Here is a 22841-nt window from a genome sequence, read left to right on the forward strand (position 1 = left end):
GATGACCTCCTGAGGTCCCTTCCAACCCGGATATTCTATGATTCTATGATTCCGATCAACGGCGCCGGGCCGCACCGTCACCTAGAGTGGAGCACCCACAGGGACAGCACTCAAAGAAGAACACATGGTACCAAAGCAATCATTTCCACTATGGGCCTAAATCTCTTCCTGGCATGCATTAGGCCTGAGTAAATAAGCATGTGTGGCTATCAGGGATGTGGAAGTGAGTTGGAATCTGAAATCACAGGCTCCCATGTGATTGCTCCACACCCACTAGTTCCTGTGGCCATTTCCCATGGTGTTAGGGAGGCTGGAGTTCACAGGTTTGTACTGTGTGGGATCATCACATCTTTCACTTCTCTACCACTCTGAATAGAGGAATCATACCAGTTTCAATGCATTCAAAGCCTTCTGCTGACCTTATTTCCTTGTTTGAGCTACAGGATTTCGATTTAAGTACAAGCTTTAAATTACCAATAATTAAAATTACAATCTCTTGGAAAAACTAACTTCTTTAAAGAGATTAACACAAGTGATAACTGAATTTTTAAAACAGCATATTAGTGCCATTCAGATTGTCTGTTTATCACATTCATTTAATTAAACAGAACAATATATAAATGTGAAAATCACAGCAGACATTGATAGATATAAAAATTGAAATATTTTAAATAAAAAACAGGAAGTCATGAAACAATACTTTGATAGCATGCTAAATCCCCAGCCGGCTATTCAATAAAACCACTATTTACAGTAATTTGTGAACAGCCCTGACAAGTATGGAACAATGTGTTCCCTTTTCTAATGTTTAATTTTCATATAAAAAGTGTTCTCCTGACTGACAGAAGATAAGGAAAAGTAGAATTTCCCCTGAAGTTCTTTAAAAGGAAAAAAACCTTTCTAAATATATTCCTAGGTCCCAAACTGTCAGTAAGAAATGATTCCATATCCTGTCATAAATTACATATCAGCGACTAAGCTGAGATAAAGACTTTGAAGCTATTCCTTTCTATCATTATTATTAGATTGCATTCTAGTTATAAACTGAGATGTACTATAAAGAGCCAACTAACATCAAATTTGCCTATGTCTAGAAAAGAGTTGGGAAGCTATTTTAACTTCAGTTCAGTACTACCCATATTTTCTGACAATATGAGCCAGATCACTTCAACAATGAGTCTGTGTTGGTCTATAGATTTAACCTGGATCAATTTTTAAAAGCTTAAGCTGTGTTAAGTGTAAAGTTATTTTAAAATCTGTAACACTTTAGGAGCTACATAACTGACATCTTGTCCAGGGAAAGCAGTAATGTCTCTTTTGGTTTTAGTCAATTTATTGGATTCCCTCATTTATTCACAGATCAGCTGTGGATAGCTGCTGTGCCACCTTCTCTACTCTTGCCTACGAAGGTGTCTCCTCTGTGACTTGGAGAGTCTGCCTTTAGGATTAAAAGGATAGTTTAGCCTTTATTTCCTTACACTGCATGGCTGGTTCTGAACTGATACCTTATCTGTAACATATAATATCCCATTCGCAATCCTCAGTAATTAATTCAAATTAGCATGGCAAAATTAAAAAAATCTAGGACAAATTCTGATAATGCATTTGTCTTCCAAAATATGGAAAATGTCCCTGGGCATCCTAGAATTATAAACTTTAAGGTCAGAAGGGACCATTTATGATTGTCTAGTCTGACTGCCTGCACAAAGCAAACCACAGTATCTCACCCACCCACTCCTGTAACAAACCCCTAACCTATGTCTGAGTTATTGAAGTCCTTAAATTGTGGTTTAAAGACTTCAAGGTGCAGAGAATCCTCCAGCAAGTGACCCGTGCCCCACGCTGCAGAGGAAGGTGAAACACCCCCAGGGCCTCTGCCAATCTGCCCTGAAGGAAAATTCCCTCCCGACCCCAAATATGGCGATCAGCTAAACCCTGATCATGTGGGCAAGACTCACCAGCCAGACACCCAGGAAAGAATTCTCTGTAGTAACTCAGATTCCACCCCATCTAACATCCCATCACAGGCCATTGGGCATATATACCACCAATAGTCAAAGATCAATTAATTGCCAAAATTAGGCTATCCCATCATACCATCTCCTCCATAAACTTATCAAGTTTAGTCTTGAAGCCAGATATGTCTTTTGCCCCCACTGCTCTCCTTGGAAGGCTGTTCCAGAACTTCACTCCTCTGATGGTTATAAACCTTCATCTAATTTCAAGTCTAAACTTCCTGGTGGCCAGTTTATATCCATTTGTTCTTGTGTCCACTTTGGTACTGAGCTTAAATAATTCCTCTCCCTCCCTGGTATTTATCTCTCTGATATATTTATAGAGAGCAATCATATCTCCCCTCAGCCTTCTTTTGGTTAGGCTAAACAAGCCAAGCTCTTTGAGTTTCCTTTCATAAGACAGGTTTTCCATTCCTCGGATCATCCTAGTAGCCCTTCTCCATACATGTTCCAGTTTGAATTCATCCTTCTTAAACATGGGAGACCAGAACTGCACACAATATTCCAGATGAGGTCTCACCAGTGCCTTGTATAACGGTCCTCTAATAATGTAAACAGTACTAAATGGAATACAGCATGCAATGAGGGCAAAAAAATATTTTCTAGGGGGGGGGAGGGAAATGTTCATTTTGGCATTCTATACTAAGTCTGTGGACAGAAACAGCCTGAATTTTTCTTTCTTGATGGGTCATTTCTCTTTTGTTCAGCAGGATCACCCATCGAATATTGTGTGTTCAATACTGGATTCAGATTTTACCATGTTCCAAATAAACAAACACAAACAACAAACCCTATACTTACGTTTCTCCAAACTTTGTTTATACTTCTTCCCCAAAGACGCTAACCTCATAGTATATGAAACATTTTATACAGAATATTAGCTGGAGCATTCTATTGTAAGACAAGTTAAACCCTGTAGAGCTCTTAATACATCCGGGACCATTTTCTAAATTCATAAATCTCTGTACTTATTTTTGGTGAGTACACAAATAATAATTTGGTGAGTACCCAAATAAGTACCCAAATAATGACCAATGGATCTAAAAAAGAGTGAGAATTAAAACTACTGAGTGTTGTGTCCTATTTGACAAAGGAAGTATCACATGATGATGTGATGATCATCACAGATGATGATTTGATGATGATGTGATGATGATGATGTGATGATCATCACATGATGATGTGATGATCATCACAGATGATGATTTTCCACAATAAGAATATAGAACTAAGCATGTGTTACTTGTTTGTATGATAATGGAAGGATGCCAACAATACTTTTACATATGATTAATATTTTACATAATGTCATGATTAGTGATGGAGAAAATCTGTAAATCTAAGTTTTGGCTAAGAACCAGAACATCAGAATACTTATCTGAAATTTATCCTAACAGTTTGGTCTGGAAATCGTGTGAGATCAGGATTTTTCAGGATTTTTCAGTAATTCTTAATTTCACCCAAGTTCGAAGTGCCATGATAAAAAAGTGTTGTTCACAGTATTTCAGTAATTCCACATTAGTTACTGCTGAAATCAGTGACCACCAAGATGTGAAAATTTAAAAAAACAAAAAAGCAATAAACGCACACCACAGTTTTTCAAATCTCAGAAAAGATCTAAGTTTGCTCTAGCTCCTAATTTCTCTGAACTAGTTCTATCATCCCATTATGAGCCTGATTCTGCTCTCATACCAGGTTTACACTGGTGTAACTACCTTGACTTCAGTGAAGTTATTCCAGATATTTTCTGCTGTCAGAGCAAAAAACCAGGTCCTATGACATCTAACTGACTTTAAGAAAATGTTCCAGTGAGTGGATAATTGTTATCCAGTGTACCATAGGATATTTCTGTGTTAAGGATTTATAATGTGTTGGTGAACTAATTTCTGTTAATGGCCCCCAATCATAGATGTGCAAAGTCCTTCCCAAAATTCTGACTGATTTCAGAAGATAATCATTGGTGACAGTATTGGCTCCATGTACCATGTGCCACACTACTGAACAAACCTGTATCTCTTTTTATTTTGCTGAAAAGGGTCATATCTAAGTTATTCTTGAAGTACGTGTATGAATGAATTTTTTTGATAAAACGGTCTTTCCCAATGTTTATATGTGGAGTCAAATAATTCTTATCTCATTCATGCAAATAGCCATATTTACGTCAATGGGACTAGGTATGTGAAGAAAAGGGTTTGGCCTTAGATGAATAGATTATAAAGTCAAAAGAAACTGTTATCTTCTAGTCTGATCATGTGTATAACACAGGCGATAGGACTTCCCTGAAATAATTCTGTTTGAACTAGAGCACACTTTTTTCAAAATCCAATCTTGATTTTAAGATGTCCAGTGATGGAAAATCCACCACAAACCCTGGCAAATTGTTCCAGTGGTTAATTATCTGCACCATTAAAAATGTGCACATTATTTTTAGTATGAATTTGTCTAGCTCAACTTCCAGCTACTGGATCTTGTTATACCTTTGTCTTTTAAATTGAAAAGCCCATCATCAAAGTTTTGTTCCCCATGTATATATTTGATTTGTCTATAAAGTCACCCCTTAACCTTCTCTTGGTTAAGCTAAACCAATTGAGTTCCTGGAGTCTGTCACTAGAAGGCATGTTTTCCTATCCTTTAATCATTCCTGTGACTCTTCTCTGAATCCTCACTGATTTATCAACATCCTTCTTGAATTGTGGCCACAAGAACTGGCACAATATTGTATTAGCAGTCACACCAGAGCCAAATACAAAGATAATATAATCTCTCTAGTCCTACTTGATATTCCCCTGTTCATACTTACAAGGAATGCAAGTCTTTTTCAGAGTTCCTGCTTCCCAGGATATAGGTTGGGAGACTAAGTATACTATGCATTCTTTGTTCTTAGATGTATACATTTACATGTGGCCATATTAAAATGCCTTATTTTTGGTGTTTTGCCATTGACTTCAATGGAGCCAGGATTTCCTGCTTGATGTTTACATGCTATTGTGCTTGCACCTAAAGACCTACCATACACCAGTATGTGACCATCTTTTAATCAAGATCATAATATATACCATCATACGGCTTACATAAACTTTTTCATGAAGCAAAACCTTCATGAACATAAGTGGTCACATTTTCACATGATAATAGTAGGAGACACGAGTGGTATCAGGATTTTACTTTTGTGAATCCATTGGCCGCAATGTAGTTTTGATATGGAGTTCAATGGGACCAAGACAGGGTGCTTAATGATGAAAGAACACCACCTCAGCAGCCATAAACTTTGAATATTTAAAATCCTTGTTCAGCAAAACACTTCTAGGGTATGATGATTAAATTATGCAAAGTATACCTGTTATCACTCAGATTTAACACTCTCAACTTCTGCATCTGACCAATCTCATCAGGAAGAAATTCTAGCTTGTTAGAGCGCAGGGACATAACTGTTACGTTCTTACAGCTTCCAATCTATGGGCATAAAAGACAAGAAGTTAGGATTCTCGCTTTGCCAAAGTTTCTCACCACTAATTCTCCTTATCTGAGAAGGTGGCCTAATTATGTCTTTAAAATTAATGAACGAGACAATGACTACTTATTGTGTACTTCTGAGATAATACTTTGAGCCCAAATGACTTCAGTGGGAGTAGAATCAGGTCCTTTACTTGGCTTTTAAAGTTATAATTTAACCTATTTGCTATCAATAGCTTCCTGCTATATTAAGATGTATGTATACACATCACATTTCTTCACATAGTTTGATTAAAATGCTTTCTATTATCACAATGTGTTCATTAATGAAATACTCATTTCCAATTCTAGTCTCCCTATTTTACATTGATATTGACATTAACAGTCAAGGGCATAAGCCCTCGGTTTACAATGTAAAATGACAAACAAAATGTAAGAGAGACAAGGTGGGTAAGATAACATCTTTTATCGGACCAACTTCTGTTGAGAGACAAGGTTTTGAGCTTACACAGAACTCTTTTTCAGTTAATATGGAGGTGAGCTGAAGCAGAACTCTGTGTAAACTCAAAAGCTTGTCTCTCTCACCCCCAGAAGTTGGTCTAATAAAAGATGTTCACTCACCCACCTTGTCTCTCTAATATCCTGGAACCAACCCAGCTACAACAACACTACATACAAGCATTAGTAACACATGAGAAAAACAAACAGGGTCAAATCCTGCTTGTCTTGCTCATGTGAGTGATATTACCTGTTCCAATGGAACAAGTGATTAAGGCAAATAGGACTTGGCCTTCCATCTGGATCATTTATGACCCCATTCTGCTGAGGGAAAACTTCCATACACCTGCCATAACTTCAGTGGGTGTTTTGTCTGAGTAAAGACTGTAAGGTTAGGCCCTTCATGTAAAACATACTAATAATAATTTAAAAACAGAATCAGTTTCTCACTTCTCTAGGCAATTCAGACAGGAAGTTCTCATCCACAGCTAATGTTCGCAGGCTATGAAGGTAACCAATGGTAGAAGGTAGGGACTCCAGTTCATTACAGCTGCAGTCAAATTCTTCTAATAGAGATAAACTGAAATTTTAAACACGTTGTTAGACTTTTTGAAAAAGTAAGACAACACAAATGAACAGTTTCAAATCTCTGCAAATTTATAGTGTCAGATTACTACATTTGCAAATCATATACTGAAAAAGTAACATTAATTATTCAGATTCTCACAGAACAAAAGGTTGAAAATATAAATAACCATATACACCTAAGTATAGTTAAGTATTGGTAATACTGAGGTAATCCTATCTATTTATCTAAGGCAAAACTAGCTAGGTATTTTTAAGGGATACCATTCTGTCCTATATATTATTATTGTTATTTATTATTTGTCGTGTAGAAATGCCTAGACTAGAGGCATCTGTCAAGGATCAGGGACCCAGTGTGCTAGGCACTGGACAAGCCTAGACTAGAGGCATCTGTCAAGGATCACGGACCCAGTGTGCTAGGCACTGGACATATGCACAAAAAAAGATGATAGGCGGAAAAAAACTGGTGAGAAGAAAGTACCTTTATACTCTACTGAAAAAAGTTTCAGCTGATGTCACTGACACAAACTCTGATACAAAAAGCTGGTTAGTGGAGAGAGCCAAACACTGATCCAGATTCAACAAAGCCTGTTATAATTAGCCATTAAAGCAGAAGATGTATTCTTTGTAAGTATGCTTATCTTTCAAATTTTGACAGATTATCTTCTGAGATTGTTTTGAAACACAATATGGAATAGCCAATTGTATAGCAAAAATTAATACAAAAGCAAACAGAAATAAGTCATGTTAAGAGTATTTGGCTATTGAACTTAAAGTACTTCAAGGTTTTCATGCCAAGTCTTTAATACAAAACTGTACTAAATACTAACATGCTCCCTTTATGAAAAAGTAAATTATCTCAATATCTGCCCTGTATCATTGTTGTGCTGCACCTCTAAAAGCACATAGCAATGTAAAAGGCTGTAGTTGAGATGAGAATCCCCACTTGCATGCTTCAGAGGTGCCTCACCTATGTCAATCTAGCTATGATTGTAGTGTAAGAGATTTAAGGTTTAAAATATAAATAAGAGAAAAGTGAGGTCTAAGAATGTGACCTTCACTCAGGTGAACAGTGCTCACACTCATGGGTACAATCATAAAACTAAAGTCAATGACAGTTATAAGTGAGCAACGGTTGCAGATCTGGACCTTTCAATATTTCTTTAAAATTATTTTTACCCAACTAAATTATTTAAAAAACTCTTCCAGCCTTCAGACTCTGAGAAATGTAATGCCTGCAGCAGCTAATCTACACCCAGGGCCCAACTGGTTTTCAGCACTTTCCTGTAACTACCTGACCTCAATAGGTTGAAGGACTGAAGCACATCACCCTTCCATGAGCCATACGGTGATTAATGAAGTGAATTGTGAGGAGAACAGCTGAAAGCTTTGCCAGCTATTTTGTTACAAGTTTTGTATCTGTCAACCTGTCCTTCAAACCAGACAAAGAGAAATATTTTGCAAAGGTAATACTCAAACATGTTGGCCTAGTTCATTCAAGGTCTTTCCTTGCAGGAATAGGCATAGACCTGATAGAGGATCCTTATAGTAGAAAGTATAGTGGAAAGGATGCCATCTTGGAAGCTGCCCACAACCAGCTAGGGTCTGCCAGGTGATGTGCTGATTTAGCACAACTCCCCTGTCCCTACTTAGACCTAGAAATTGGGAATATTACAAACACTATCCTGCAAACAGTAAATTTCAAGAGCCACACAAGGGGTGCCACTGAAACCTTAATAAGCAATGTAATTTTAGTTAAAAGGTACCATTTGACATACACATTTTCAACCTCTTTCCCTCTTGTTAACAATCAGGAATGAAGTTTATGATAACAGAGGGAACACAGTCAAAGTGATACTTGACAACAGGGTAAAACAGATGTGTAATTCAGAAGTCTAATTTTCATTGTTCAGAGTTTGGCCACAGCAGCTTATCATATAAATTTAGTTAGGGTTCCAATAACCTCATCACTCACTGAGGCTCCACTCATATTCTCCCTGGGTGTGTAGAGTATGAAGGCAATGGACCTTTATGGGTCTGCTGTGTCCCCTGGAAGCCATGGGGCTATGCCCAACACATACTCTACTTGAGAGAAAAGTAACCCACACCTTAAGAAGTCCTCGCTTTCATTATGTCATTTTAACCACATATTTGATCAATCATCCCAAAGTTGGGGAAGGATGGACTGGATAACAAAATATCACCTGATAAGATACTAGATGCTGGAAGAAGCCTGTAACTTAAAGAAGCCCTCTCACACCATGATTTAGTTATTACTTTTCTGCATTGTTTCCCCCTCTTTCACTTGTTGCAGTTTTTCCTACTTTACTTTGACTGTGTAGATCCACCAGAAGGATAGCTACAGATGAGATAAATGAAGGGAAATTAATGCTTTCCAATCTTTCCGACAGATGCATTTTTCCTCAAGTATTTTCTTGACTTCACCTATCATTTTTTAAAAAATATATATTGTTTAAAGCACCAAAGAATACTAGGAGAGTGGTGATGATTTGGTACTGAATATCACCAGGATATTTTTAAAAATTACCTCACATTGACGTGTAATTTGCATTAAGGAAGGTAGGTATCAGGCCTGAATCTACATTTTTTGCACACCAAAAATGCTCCCTGCAATCAGTGTGTCTTTTGGGTGTGCCAGAAGTGCAGTTTGGGTCTCATCATATAATAAAACAACAACTTTGTTGATAAGCAATCATCAATTTGTTTGATTTTGTGATAAGAACAACAGTGAACAAGGTAGCTGTTCCATGTACTTATGTTTGTTGTAGTAATTGCCAAGATTTATATGACATGCATTCTGGAAGTCACTCAAATGATATTCATTACATGAGTTACATCAGAATACTTTCTTACAATAGTTTGCATTCAACAGTGCAGTGCATGTGCTACAAAATACAAAAGTTTTCCTTTGCTCAAGTATTTCCACCATATTGTGTATGTGAACTGAGACCTGCTAAAAACAGTGTTTCCTGAAATTGGAAACACTCTACCCAATTGCTTCTTTAGCACAGTACCACTTAGTTCCATGCTAGAAAGTCCCAACTCTAGGTCACTACTGCAGATATATTTTGCCATCCTGGGTGGAGAAAGGGAACCAGACTCAGTAAACAAGATACAGCAGCTCTGACTGACAGAGCCACCCAGGAAGAAGTAGTGAAACAAGATTGGAGACCCAACCTAGCCTCATCTCCCTGTCTCCCTCTAACTCTCCATAAAGGGCCAGCCACTCTGATACCATCCTTCCCATCTGACAAGTTAGTTAGTTTTCTGCTCTCGTGTCATTTTCAGCCAGCATGTGTGCAAATAATATCTCCGGGTCATGAATGACACACATCTCTAGAGATGAGTGATTTTTCTCTCTATGGGCTCAATCCAGCAAAGCACTTAAGCAATGGGAAACCATTGAGACTATTCAGAGTTCTTAATGTTAAACACATGTTTAAATGGGGCTACACTGTTCAGCATCTCACAGAGCTGAACCCTAAATATCTCTTTGAGTCTAGGCTGATAGTGACTAACCACCACCACCACCACCTTTTTGGCACCAACTGCTTTGTGGCAATCCTATTAAGGCAATTATCAAACAGGTGACAGACTGCTCTCTATGTCATTATAACATCCGACTCCAGAGAGAGTCAGTTCTCGCCTTCTCATTGTTGATTTTTATATTACAATAATATGTTCCAGTGGGTACCATGGCTACCACTTTTTGAGAAAGACCCAGCAGGAAACTGTCTAAAATAATGAATGAGTCAGAAAAAGGAAGCACAGATTGAAGTTATAGGTACAACGCTCATTCTATGGAAGAAAATTACTTCACCTCTAATACTGCCAGGCCCCTAAATTTAACAAGCACAATCATTCAAAAATGATATAGCAGTATTAGCTGTCTACCCTAGTGTTCTGCAAATTCACCTCTTAGAGCTGCAGTATCTCTCTTTTGAGACCTAATTAAGGCTTCTTGAGAAACTATATTTAACAGAAAGTTGGCAAAAGACCAGAGGATTCCTTTCAATTCTGAACAATTCAATCACTGAGATAATATCTTAATGACAGGATTCTTTTTAAAAAAATGCACACTGCAAAAAGCCACCAAAGTGCCAACTAGTGCATGAACCATCTGGATAGTGTCCAATATAATTTCTATCATCTTCAGATCTACCTGGCTTTAAATATTACTGCTATATAGACTGTCTCATAGGATTCATGAAACCTTCTATTGCTATACACCAATGCACATCACATAAATCCAGTGACCCTCCATCAGGTAAGCTATTTCAAGCCAAAATTCAGCTTTCATTGCTTACTGTTGTAATGCTGCAGAATTTAGAATTTTTTTAAATGTCATACCAACAGTTAATTAAGTTATTTTTGAAAGATCCTGCAAAAAACAAATACAGGCTGGAGTGGGTACTTGTTAAAGCTCTAATTATACAGAGTAGAGACTAAAGCAGTTCTACGGGCCTTAACATATTTGGTATTGAGTCAGAATACACTTGAGCATAAGCTTCCTGTTCTTTTTGCGGATACAGACTAACACGGCTGCTACTCTGAAACCTGTCAACTTAAATCTATGTATTTTTGGAGACGTATAATGAGCTATTCAAGACAGCTTTATAATGAAGTCTTCAGGACAGAGCAGACCTAAGAACACTGCCTGAAGTAAAGCAGGGTTTGCTGAAGAGGGCTTTACTAGAGTGAGGAGTGTTGGAATGCTCTGCCCACCATACTAAGCTACAGAGTGAGTTTCCTGTGGCTCACAAGTGAGATCCACTTGCAACATTTTGCTATTTGTTCAGAGGTTCTCTAACTTCATTCTGGTGTGCAGCAGTTCTGTATCTTATGAATCAGAAAAAAAATCTATGTTCTATCAACAAGAACGTATTTGGATTTAGAGCTTTTAAATAAATGCCCAGTCCAAGCTCTGGTCACCTTTATGTAAATTAAAATGCTATAATATAAAAATATTCAAATATCACATTTCATATGATTGGTATACAATCACTATACTTACCATAAATACCTACCTAAAAACAAAGATAAAAATAAAATAAAATCTCCACCAAAGCAAGCATCTGAATGAACTCCATAATTTAGGTACCTGTTTGTTTTCACTACTGCTTATTAAACTCAGGTTAAACATCTGGAAAATGTTTAAAAAACAGATAATTTCAAAAGGAATATGATTTAGCAAAATACTAACTGTTTTATGTTAATTTTTTAAAATTGTATAGGTAGAGCACATTGTCAGGCTCTCTTACACAAGACACACTATTCATATCCTGAAAAACTGTATTGCTTGAACAAACTTGTTCTTTAAAAATCCTACTGCATGCAGATGTGGTATTAAATTCTAGGAGACAATACAGTATATTCTAAAAATTCCTACAAGCATTCATTTGATCCACATTGCAGCAGTAAAAACGGTAGAGGGGAAAAATGCTTTTAACACAGAAGTGTCAGCTCTATATCAGTTTTCTATAAAAAACGTATGGGCATACGTATGGGCATAGCTTTTCCAGAGCGTAGACAATGGCGTAACATTCTTTTTCACTGACTGACCAGTTGCTTTCCCTCTCAGACAACTTCTTGCTGAGAAACACTACAGGATGGAATTCTTGATCCGGTCCTTCCTGCATTAAAACTGCTCCCACACCATGCTGGGACGCATCTGTAGTTACTAGGAACGGTTTGTCAAAGCCTGGGACCCTTAGCACAGGGTCACACATGAGTGTCACTTTAAGCTGGTTAAAGACCTTCTGACTCTCTTCGGTCCACTGAACGGCATTTGGCTGTTTCTTTTTGGTTCGGTCTGTCAGTGGGGCGGCGATTTGGCTGTATTGCAGTACAAATCGCCTGTGATATCCGGCCAAGCCTAAGAAGGATTGGACCTGTTTCTTTGACTTTGGGACAGGCCACTTTTGGATAGCATCCACTTTGGCCTGTAGGGGGTTGATAGTTCCTTGACCCACCTGGTGTCCAAAGTAAGTCACTCTGTTGAGGCCTATCTGACACTTCTTAGCCTTAACAGTTAGTCCTGCCTCCCTAATGCGGTCGAAGACTTTTTGTAGATGTTCCAGGTGTTCTGCCCAGGAATCCGAAAATATGGCCACATCGTCAAGGTAGGCGACTGCATATTCTCCCAATCCCACTAGGAGAGACCATCTACAAGTCTTTGGAAGGTGGTGGGTGCATTCCGCAGCCTGAAAGGGAGCACATTAAATTCATACAGCTCGACATGTGTGATGAAGGCTGACCTTTCCTTGGCGGATTCATCTAGCGGTACCTGCCAGTACCCTTTGGTTAAGTCCAAGGTAGAGATGAACTGGGCCCGTCCCAGTTTCTCCAATAGTTCATCTGTGCGTGGCATTGGATGGTTGTCTGGGCGAGTCACAGCATTTAGCTTACGGTAGTCCACGCAAAAACGTATCTCCCCATTTGGTTTGGGAACTAGAACCACTGGAGATGCCCATGCACTGCCTGAGGGGCGGATTACACCCATCTGTAGCATATCCTGGATCTCCCATTCTATAGCGGTTTTAGCTTGAGGAGACACCCGGTAAGGTTGGGCTTTAATTGGGTGAGCATTGCCTGTGTCAATGGAGTGGTATGTCCATTCAGTCAGTCCTGGGGTGGCTGAGAACGTTGGCGCATAGCTAGTGCACAGCTCCTTGATCTGCTGTCGCTGCATACGCCCAAGGATCATGGAGAGGTTCACCTCTTGTACGCCACCATCACTTTTCCCTTCGTAGTCGACACCTTCAGGCCACTCAGCGTCATCTCCTCCCTGGGCTGTAAAGTGACAAACCTTTAATTCTCTGGAATAAAAGGGCTTTAGAGAATTAATATGGTACACCTTAGGCTTTCGGTTGGAGGTGGGGAATGCTAGGAGATAATGAACTGCTCCCAGGTGCTCCTGGACCGTGAATGGCCCTTCCCACGACACTTCCATTTTATGGGCCTGGAGCGCCTTCAAGACCATGACCTGGTCCCCACTTTAAAGGAACACTCTCTGGCTTGTTTATCATACCAGGCTTTTTGCTCTTTTTGAGCATCCTGTAGGTTTTCTTTAGCAAGGGCTAAAGAGGTTCGGAGGGTGTTTTGTAGGTTGGTTACAAAGTCCAGAATGTTAGTTCCTGGAGAAGGTGTAAACCCCTCCCATTGCTGCTTCACCAACTGTAATGGCCCCTTAACCTCACGGCCATATACAAGTTCAGATGGTGAAAACCCTAAACTGGGATGTGATACAGCTCTGTAGGCAAAGAGCAACTGCTGCAACACTAGGTCCCAATCACTGGAGTGCTCATTTACGAATTTACGTATCATGGCCCCCAAAGTTCCATTAAATTTCTCCACCAGGCCATTTGTTTGATGATGGTAAGGGGTGGCAACCAAGTGATTCACCCCATGAGCTTCCCAAAGGCTTTCCATAGTTCCTGCCAGGAAATTAGTTCCTGAATCTGTGAGGATGTTGGAGGGCCAACCTACCCTGTCAAAAATGTCTGTTAGTGCCTGGCACACACTTTTAGCCCTGGTGTTGCTTAGAGCTACTGCTTCCGGCCATCAGGTGGCAAAATCCATGAAAGTCAGGATGTACTGCTTTCCTCTGGGTGTCTTTTTTGGAAAAGGACCCAGAATATCCACAGCTACTTGCTGAAATGGAACCTTAATGATGGGGAGTGGCTGGAGAGGGGCTTTGACCTGGTCTTGGGGTTTTCCCACTCTCTGGCATACCTCACAAGACCGGACGTAGATAGAAACATCCTTGCCCATTCCCTCCCAGTGGAATGACCTCCCCAAATGGTCTTTGGTCCTGTTCACCCCAGCGTTCACCCCAGCATTGCCACTAGGATGATCGTGGGATAAGCTCAAGAGCTTTACCTGGTACTTAGTTGGAACTACCAACTGTCTCTGAGGATGCCAGTCTTCCTGGTGTCCAACAGAAAGAGTTTCCTTGTATAAAAGTCCTCTTTCTACAACAAACCTGGATCGGGTTGCTCCGTACGGCCATCTAAGCTCTCCGGAGGCTTTCATCTGCTTCCTATTCGGTCTCGAACTGTTCTCTTGATGCTGGAGACATCAATTCCTCATTGGATTGTGGACCTAGGCTTGGTCCCCCTGGAAGCAATGCAGGTGATAGGGCTGTTTCCGTTGACTGTGAACAGCTCTCTGCTGGTGCACTATGTTGGGGTTCAGGTTCCGGCTGAGCCTCTTGTGTAGGGTTATCGGCTGCTGCCGGTTCCGGTTCTGGGACTGGCTCTTTCTGGGTCTCTGGGACTGTATCCACTACTGCTGTTGCAGACGTTGGCGTGGGGTCCGGGTTCACCACCTCTGACCGGGTCCTGGTAGAAGTTTCCAGAACAGAGCTAGGTGGGACGGCTTGCTTAGCCTGGCTGCGGGTGATCATTCCCGCCCTCTTGGCTAGCTTCACATGATTGGCCAAGTCTTCCCCCAACAGCATGGGGATGGGATAATCATCATAGACTGCAAAAGTCCATGTTCCTGACCAGCCCTTGTCCTGGACCAGCAACTTGGCTGTAGGCTAGTCAAAAGAGTTTGACTTGAAGGGTTGAATTGTCACTTGGATCTCTGGGTTGATTAAATTGGGGTCCACTAAGGAAGCATGGATAGCCGACACTTGTGCTCCAGTGTCCCTCCACGCGGTGACCTTCTTCCTGCCCACACTCACAGTTTCCCTCCACTCCGAGGGTATCTGGAAGGCATCTGGGCCTGAGGACCTCTGGTGTGATTCCAGGGCAATAAAACTGTAATCTGTTGGGGTTCTTGGGGCAGTTGGCCTTTATATGCCCCGTCTTGTTACATTTAAAACATCGTCCAGCTGACGGGTCACTGGGGTGAGGTGTATTGGTGGAGAATGGTGTGGCAGGATGATAAGGTGTCTGGAGTGTTCCTTGGTGTGTAGTTGGGGCTTTGGGCTGTCCCCGGTTTTAGGGTGAGGTCGGAGGTTGTCCCTTCTGGTCTCCGCTCCAACTGCGACCAGGATTGTTCCTCTCTCCTCCCTCTACCCCTTTTGTTCCGGTTTGCCTCTTCTGATATTCACCCTAACTGCTACTAGTTTTTTTCTTTTCTGCCACCTCCACCCATTTGGCTCCAATCTCCCCCACCTCGGTTACAATTGTGAGCTTCCCATCTAGGATGTATCTTTCTATTTCCTCAGAAACACCCTCTAAGAACTGCTCCATTTGCATTAGGAAGGGCAACTCTTCTGGAGATTTAACACTTAATCCTGATATCCAGGCATCCCAATGTTTCACAATGTGGTAGGCATGCCAGGTAAATGACACATCTTATTTCCACCTTAGGGCTCTGAACTGCCGACGGGAATGCTCGGGTGTTAGCCCTATTCTGACTCTCGCCTTGGTTTTAAACAGTTCATACTTGTTCATGTGTTCCTTTGGCATTTCAGCCGCCACCTCGGCTAAGGGTCCACTGAGCTGCGGCCTCAGATCTATCATGTATTGATCTGTAGAGATGCGGTACACAAGGCAGGCCCTTTCGAAGTTTTCTAAGAAGGCCTCGGTATCATCGCCTGCCTTGTAGGTGGGGAACTTTCTGGGATGGGAAGTGGTACCTGGAGAAGGATTGCTAGGGTTTGTTGGTATATTCTGCTGAGCCTTTGTCTTCTCCATCTCCAGTGCATGCTTCCTCTCTTTTTCCTTTTCCTCCTCAGCATGCTTCCTCTCTTTTTCCTTTTCCTCCTTCACATGCTTCCTCTCTTTTTCCTTTACCTCCATAGTTCTCCTGTGGGCAGCCTCTTTTTCCTCCTCAGAATGCTTCCATTCTTTTTCCTTTACCTCCATTTCTCTCCTGTGGGCAGCCTCTAGGGCTTTTTCTGCCTCTTTCGCTGCCTCCAGTCTGGTTAACTCCAGTTTGTGTTATGTTTCTTGGTTTCTGTCATGTTAGCCTCTCTGTTTTTAACTAACTTTACACCCGAGAGTTAGAAAGAAAACAACAAAACAAAACAAAACAAACCTGGCTTGTAAAATTTTTGTGCTGTAATGTGATACCTATGTTCTCTGATAGTTATTCTCAGCCTACAGAAAATCCTTTGTCACCAGGCAAATAGACAGAAAAACCCTCTAGTTGCTCTTAGCTTAAAAAAAAAAAACACCTCTTCAGGTCTGTGAAAAACTTGTGAATTTCCCTGCAGGAGGTTAACTACCCTGCCTTTAGGTAGAGAAAACTCCAGCTCAAAAAGAAAGATCCCGTTTGTTATGCCTGCTGCTCTGGCCCCCAGGCAGAGACAAAGAAAACCTCTAACTGCTTTCAGCTTAAAACCTGCTTTCAAGCAGCCCAAAGGGGAAAAAAATGTCCTTTTAAAATCCCACTGTGCTTCTGGTTCAAAATGATCCCCAAAAAATCTCAGATTGATCCCACCACTCTGCCAGCATGTCAAGGTTCCTTCTCCACTCTGAACTCTAGGATACTGATGTGGGGATTTTATAGTTATGTATACAGAAAGGTGGTTACCCTTCCCTTTATATTTGTGACACACACAATAGCGGTCTATTTGAAAAGTAGGTAGATCTTTTCACCCTTTTAGAGAGAGGTTTACATCTGTCTTGAATTTTGTAATGAATTTGAGCTTTAACTCCACAATAAACCCAAGACTAAATCAAAAAGCACTATGAACTCCAGTACAACTGACAGACCATATTGTATCAAGACCCAAATAACTTCTCATACAACTACAGAGTTAAAGAGTTATTGTAGAACACTGTTATGAGATTATTTACACAGTATTATCCACATTGTGCAATATGTACCTATGAAACTGTCATTCCTTTTGTTTTATGCAATATGTTCTACTCCTTTAAAAATTATAAGCAATGTTTGTGTGTGTAAAGTTTGGCAACCATTTTGTTCTCAAAATTCAGTGGAGGCCATCACCGAAGAGACACACACTTCTTGAGAGAAGACTTTACTTTTTTTCTTTCTGGTTTTGTTGCTCTATTGATCTGAACTACAAATAATTTAGACTGAAAATATATCTTTGCTCTTTGTATATGGAAAACACAACAGATAATGGCATGTGATTTTCTGATTATATACACTAACACAACTCCATTGACTTCATACATAAAATGAGAGTTAGGCCCATATTCTTAAATTAGTTCTCATTTCAGTAGGTTATCTTACTTTTGTATTTTTCAAACAATATGCATATGGCAAAGCAAGGCAGGTTTCTTCTACTTACTTTCCAATTGCATTGGGCAGTACTGTAAGCTGATTGTCATCTACTTTTAGCGTTGTAAGCCTTTTCAACAATCCTACAAAACAGAGAAAGGTATTTTAAATGACAGATATGTGGGTAGAGAGGTGTGATAGAAAAGTAAAATATTTCTAGTTATGATTTTTTCATATATTCCCATAACTTGTTTATTTCCTTAAATAAACAAGGGTGTTTAATACCAAATTCATTTAGACCCTGATTCAGCACAGCACTAAGTATATACTTATGTCCCATTGAAGTTAATGGAAATAAAATACGTGCTTAAAGTTAAACATGTGCTTAAATATTATCCTGAATAAGGGTGACTAAAGAACAAGCTTAAGTACTTTCCTGAATCAGTGCCTTAGGAGAATCTGTGCTAGTTTACAGAAAATACACACAATTTTCTTTCATAAATGTTAAGGGTATAATCAAACTGCTGTCTTTCCATTGACTTTGTTAGGAGTTGATCAGGCCCTGAGATTAAGTACTCAGAACTTAGTCTGTTCTAAGTACATATTGTACTATTAAGGAGTTATTGCAGCATACACATTATACCTCCAATCCTGAATGCACATGTGCACATGCTTAACTTCAAGTATGAATGGAGTTATTTAGGTGCTTAAAGTTAAGCACACACACAAATATATGCAGGACTGGGGTCTACATTCACAGATGGGGAATATGAAACTCCTGTATTCCGATGGCAACAATAGCAGGAGTTAAGAGAAAAGAGTAATGGACTGACAAACAAACAACAAAACAAGGGCTTCCTGCCCTTCCTGTCTAATCCTATAAACTTTCCCTCTTTTCTCAGTCTGCTGTCAAGGAGCTCTTAAAGGGGCAATGCTCCTTTTCTTTCAGTTAACTGGAAGACCAACTTGCATAATGGTTGCTATTTTACAAGAGTTTTTTGTTAAACTGGTTCCCTGAATGTCTGTGCGGTGCTAAGAAGGCTGCCGCGCAGCTTAGAGGGAACTTAGGTTGTGACCTAATTAAACCATCCATGGCCTCCTATCTTTCTTCCAGAGTGGACGGCCAATGCGGGAGCATTTCCTGTAGCATATTCATGAATGCAAGGAGGAGGGTGTCTGTTCCCTGTTGGTGCAGATGTGAGAGGCCCAGCACCCCCTTATTTAGCTTTCCTTCAAATCCTTCAAAGGGATACTTTACTTCAAATCTTTGTCCAATTTATTTTATTTGATAACCATATTCCTTCCATACCAGGTACCTGCACTGGACATCTGCCACAGCGAGTCACCAGAAAATGCTTGGCTGCCTGCCCGCCACCCTAGCTGGATTCCCAGATATCCACAGATTCCTTCCATATTTGCATCCTGTGTCTGCTCCCAGGCTGCCAAAGAGCATTCAAGGTGCTTCAGCTGGTCCCATCCTGGTACCGAGTGCTTTTCTGTGGCTGCATGTAAATATCCCACCACACTTCCAGCAGAAAGGATAATACAGTGACATTGTTCTGACCTGGCCCCAACTGCTTCCTGCCCTTCCTGTCTAATCCTATAAACTTTCCCTCTTTTCCCAGTCTGCTGTCAAGGAGCTCTTAAAGGGGCAATGCTCCTTTTCTTTCAGTTAACTGGAAGACCAACTTGCATAATGGTTGCTATGTGCACAGTGGTAGGGTGATTAACAAATTGTTTTAATTAGTCTTTTACAAATCAAATTTCTACATGCTAAATTCTGTTTTAACTATTACCAGCATAGAACTGGAGAAATGGTATTAATTCCATGCCTATTTTGGATTTAGCAAACAGATCAGGATTTGTCCCTAAAATTTTATTTTAATTTCAGTGTCAAAGGTTTTTAAATTATACATTTGTAATCTTATATTCAAAGCAAAACTTAGAGCTAACAAAAGTGTCTCAGATGATTAACTGTGGATTTAGACACCAAATCAGCAAGCATTTGCCTATTTGGAAGCATAGTCCCAATGAAGTCAAGTTAGGTATGTGCTTAAGTACTTTGCTGAATCAGGGAAAGACATGAAAAGAAATTATGAAAATCTAATACAATCAAAATGACTACATAAATAAAAATTTATTTTTAATGAAGATAAAATATTTCCATATATTTAACTGAAAATGGCCTTGATACAGCTAAACTCTTAAGCATGGGTTGAAAGTTAAGCATGTGCTTAAGTGCTTTGCTGAACGGAGGCCCAATATTTGCATTTGGCACTTAAAATTAAATTGTATTTGACACGTCTAAACTTTATAATACCAAATAAAGATGCTGACTGTGCATAGAAAATGAACACACTTAGATAAAAAGGACTCAGCTTGAATGTCATCTATCTACGTACCATGTCTAGTAATATGGCCTTCACTATTATCAGATTATTCTAAGTATATGGCATATTCTGATAAAAATAATACAAATGTTTTAGATTGAACAGTGGATAACTTTTTTAAAATAGTGGAAAATTAAGTAAGATTGCAAAGTAACAAAAAAGCAATTCTTTACAGGAATGTGCATATTTGTTTTGTAAGTATTTGTAATTGCAGAAGTAATAATAATTCCATTAGAAATTATATATAAACCAAACAGAAAATAAAATATTTTGACCACATGTCTTCTCCCATTTATACTGGTGCATTCTCATTGGTGTCAGTTTCTGTTGCACCATTGTAACAGAGCAGGATTTGTCCCTTAGATTTTAAAGCAAATAGTATATATAAATGGACTGTCATACACACTATCAAATTTACATCAGAGCAACTTGACCAATAACATATTTCTTTACTGTAAAGTAGAGATGATCCAGAACTAAAACACCAGATCTCAGTTCCTCCAGACATGGGGGAAGTTTGTATTTCGATGCAGATCCTGATCCTGTCTTTGCAATTTGAACCAGAGCACCAATTCTAAACAACTCTTGAACTTGGGGGTCTGGATTCTAGCTTGGTAACTCAGGCTCATCTCTGCTGCAGAGGTATAAACAACACCGACAAATTTAAAAGCTTATCAATCAGCATCTACTCTTCTCACCTAGAGAATCTGGCAGTTGTTGTAACACATTGGATGACAATAGGAGATCTTCAAGTGCTTCACATCCTGATACGTCCAAGTCAACAGTTTCTATCCTGTTTTTTGACATATCCAGGTACACCAGCTGTTTTAACTTCCCTATAGACTTAACGACATGGTATAAACAGGGTTAGCTGAGCAGATATGCATTCCATAGGAATCTCTAATGCTTAACAGAAATGTACAGTAGTAGCCCAGGCTTATCTTTTGCTATCTGAACATTTATTTTTACCCAGATTGCTGTTGCTTCAATAAAATAAATCTGATTTGAGAGCTTCCCTGTTCAGATAACCACAAAATGAAGGGCTGACATCTGAGAAAGTTGAAAACAATTGATGTTATTTCTAAAAATTATGTGATTATATAAAGTCTAATAAAATGGTGGTCATCAGCATTAAAAATCCTCTAAAATTTGCTATAATTCCAGGCAATTGGAAAATCAACTATTGCTTGTTTTTTGTTGTTTAGATGAACCAGCCCGATCAACTCTGCAAATTTTTTTTCCCCAAAAAATAAATAAATAAAAACCACAAAAGGTCATTGGTTCTTCAACTAGGGACCAATCCTAGGAACTCTTACTCACACAATCAGTCTATACTTATGTAAGGGTATGTCTACACTTAAAATGCTGTAGCTGCACCACTGTAGGGCTTCAGCGTACACACTTACTACAGCAATAGCAGGGGTTCTGCCATCACTGTAGCTAATCCACCTCCCCAAGAGGTGGAAGCTAGGTTGACAGACGAATTCTTCTATCAACCTAGCACTGTCTACACTGGGGGTTAGATAGACATAGTTATATCTCCCAGAGATGTGGATTTTTGACACCTCAGACAGATCTAGCATGCCAGTGTAAGTTTTCAGTGTAGACCAGCCCCAGTTGTCCTTGACCTCAATGTGAGACTAGATACGTGAATAAGTCTTTTTAGGGGTCAAGCCGATATGGTCTAAATTTTATACAGTTATGGATGCTGACTTAAAATCTGGCTGGATCTTAAAGCCAATAATTCACTGCCCAAATACAATGTTTCAACTGCAGCAATGCTATCAATGATCAATTTGGTTACCCTCAGGAATTCTGTAGCTTTCTGGGATCTCTCTCAAAATCTGTTTAACATTAAAGCATTAGTAGCCTAAATTGAAGGTTAGTACTTTCTAAAAAGCTATAACCCTGGTAAAAATGCCAACTATACTTTTAAAGGTGTATCCATGACGAATCACATCTGACAAATCAAATGTAACATTTAGAAAGGAAATGATTTTTGTTCTGCTAGCGTAGCATTGGCACATTAGTCATCACACAAAAGTGCACCTGGAAAAATTAACATAAGCAGAGCTTGTGATTTTTCCTAAGTTTATATCTATTAAACTTGCAGGTAGAATTAACATACTGAAAAAAATAGGCAGAGGTGGACCTACAGTAGCAACAAGATAATTGCCAAGTTATTGTGAGATAATGCAACACAGTAACATTAACATGAGCTATACGCAATTTTTTTTTTCAAGTGCTGTTATAATCTACAGCAGTGGTTTTCAAACTTTTTTTCTGGCGGCCCACTTGAAGAAAATTGTTGATGCCTATGACGCAATGGAGCTGGGGATGAGGGGTTTGGGATGTGGGATGGGGTCAGGGCTCGGGGTGGGGACAGGAATGAGGGACTCAGGGTTTGGGAGGAACTCAGGGCTGGGGTAAGGAATTGGGGTGTGGGCTTACCTCTGGTGGCTCCTAGTCAGTGGTGCAGTGGGGATGTTAAGGCAGGCTTGCTGCCTGTCCTGGCACCGCATACTGCGCTGTGCCCCAGAAGCAGCCAGCAGCAGGTCCGGCTCCTAGGTGGAGGCATGCAAGCAGCTGCCCATGGCTTTCGCCTGGAGGCACTGCCCACCCCCAGCTCCCACTGGCCGGGAACCGGCATGCTCGCCATGTGCACCGGTGCCGGAAGTTTTTCCCTTAGCAGTACCCGTAGGGGGGAGTGCCCCTGGAGTGGCGCCTCCAT

At 39.9% G+C, this 22841-nt stretch overlaps 1 protein-coding gene across 1 annotated transcript in view; it reads right to left on the reverse strand.

The window, feature by feature from the left end:
* Nucleotides 1-22841, reverse strand: part of LRRC7 (leucine rich repeat containing 7) — a 386471-nt gene that overhangs the window by 112110 nt on the left and 251520 nt on the right. The window contains exons 10-13 of the mRNA XM_073357368.1: nt 20809-20953; nt 17791-17863; nt 6417-6546; nt 5353-5468 (exon numbers count right to left, since the gene is read on the reverse strand). Of these exons, the coding sequence (XP_073213469.1) occupies nt 5353-5468; nt 6417-6546; nt 17791-17863; nt 20809-20953 (464 nt within the window). The remainder of the gene's footprint in view (nt 1-5352; nt 5469-6416; nt 6547-17790; nt 17864-20808; nt 20954-22841) is intronic.

Source organism: Lepidochelys kempii, chromosome 8 (assembly GCF_965140285.1).
Source record: "Lepidochelys kempii isolate rLepKem1 chromosome 8, rLepKem1.hap1, whole genome shotgun sequence".
Classification (NCBI taxonomy): Eukaryota; Metazoa; Chordata; order Testudines; family Cheloniidae; genus Lepidochelys; species Lepidochelys kempii.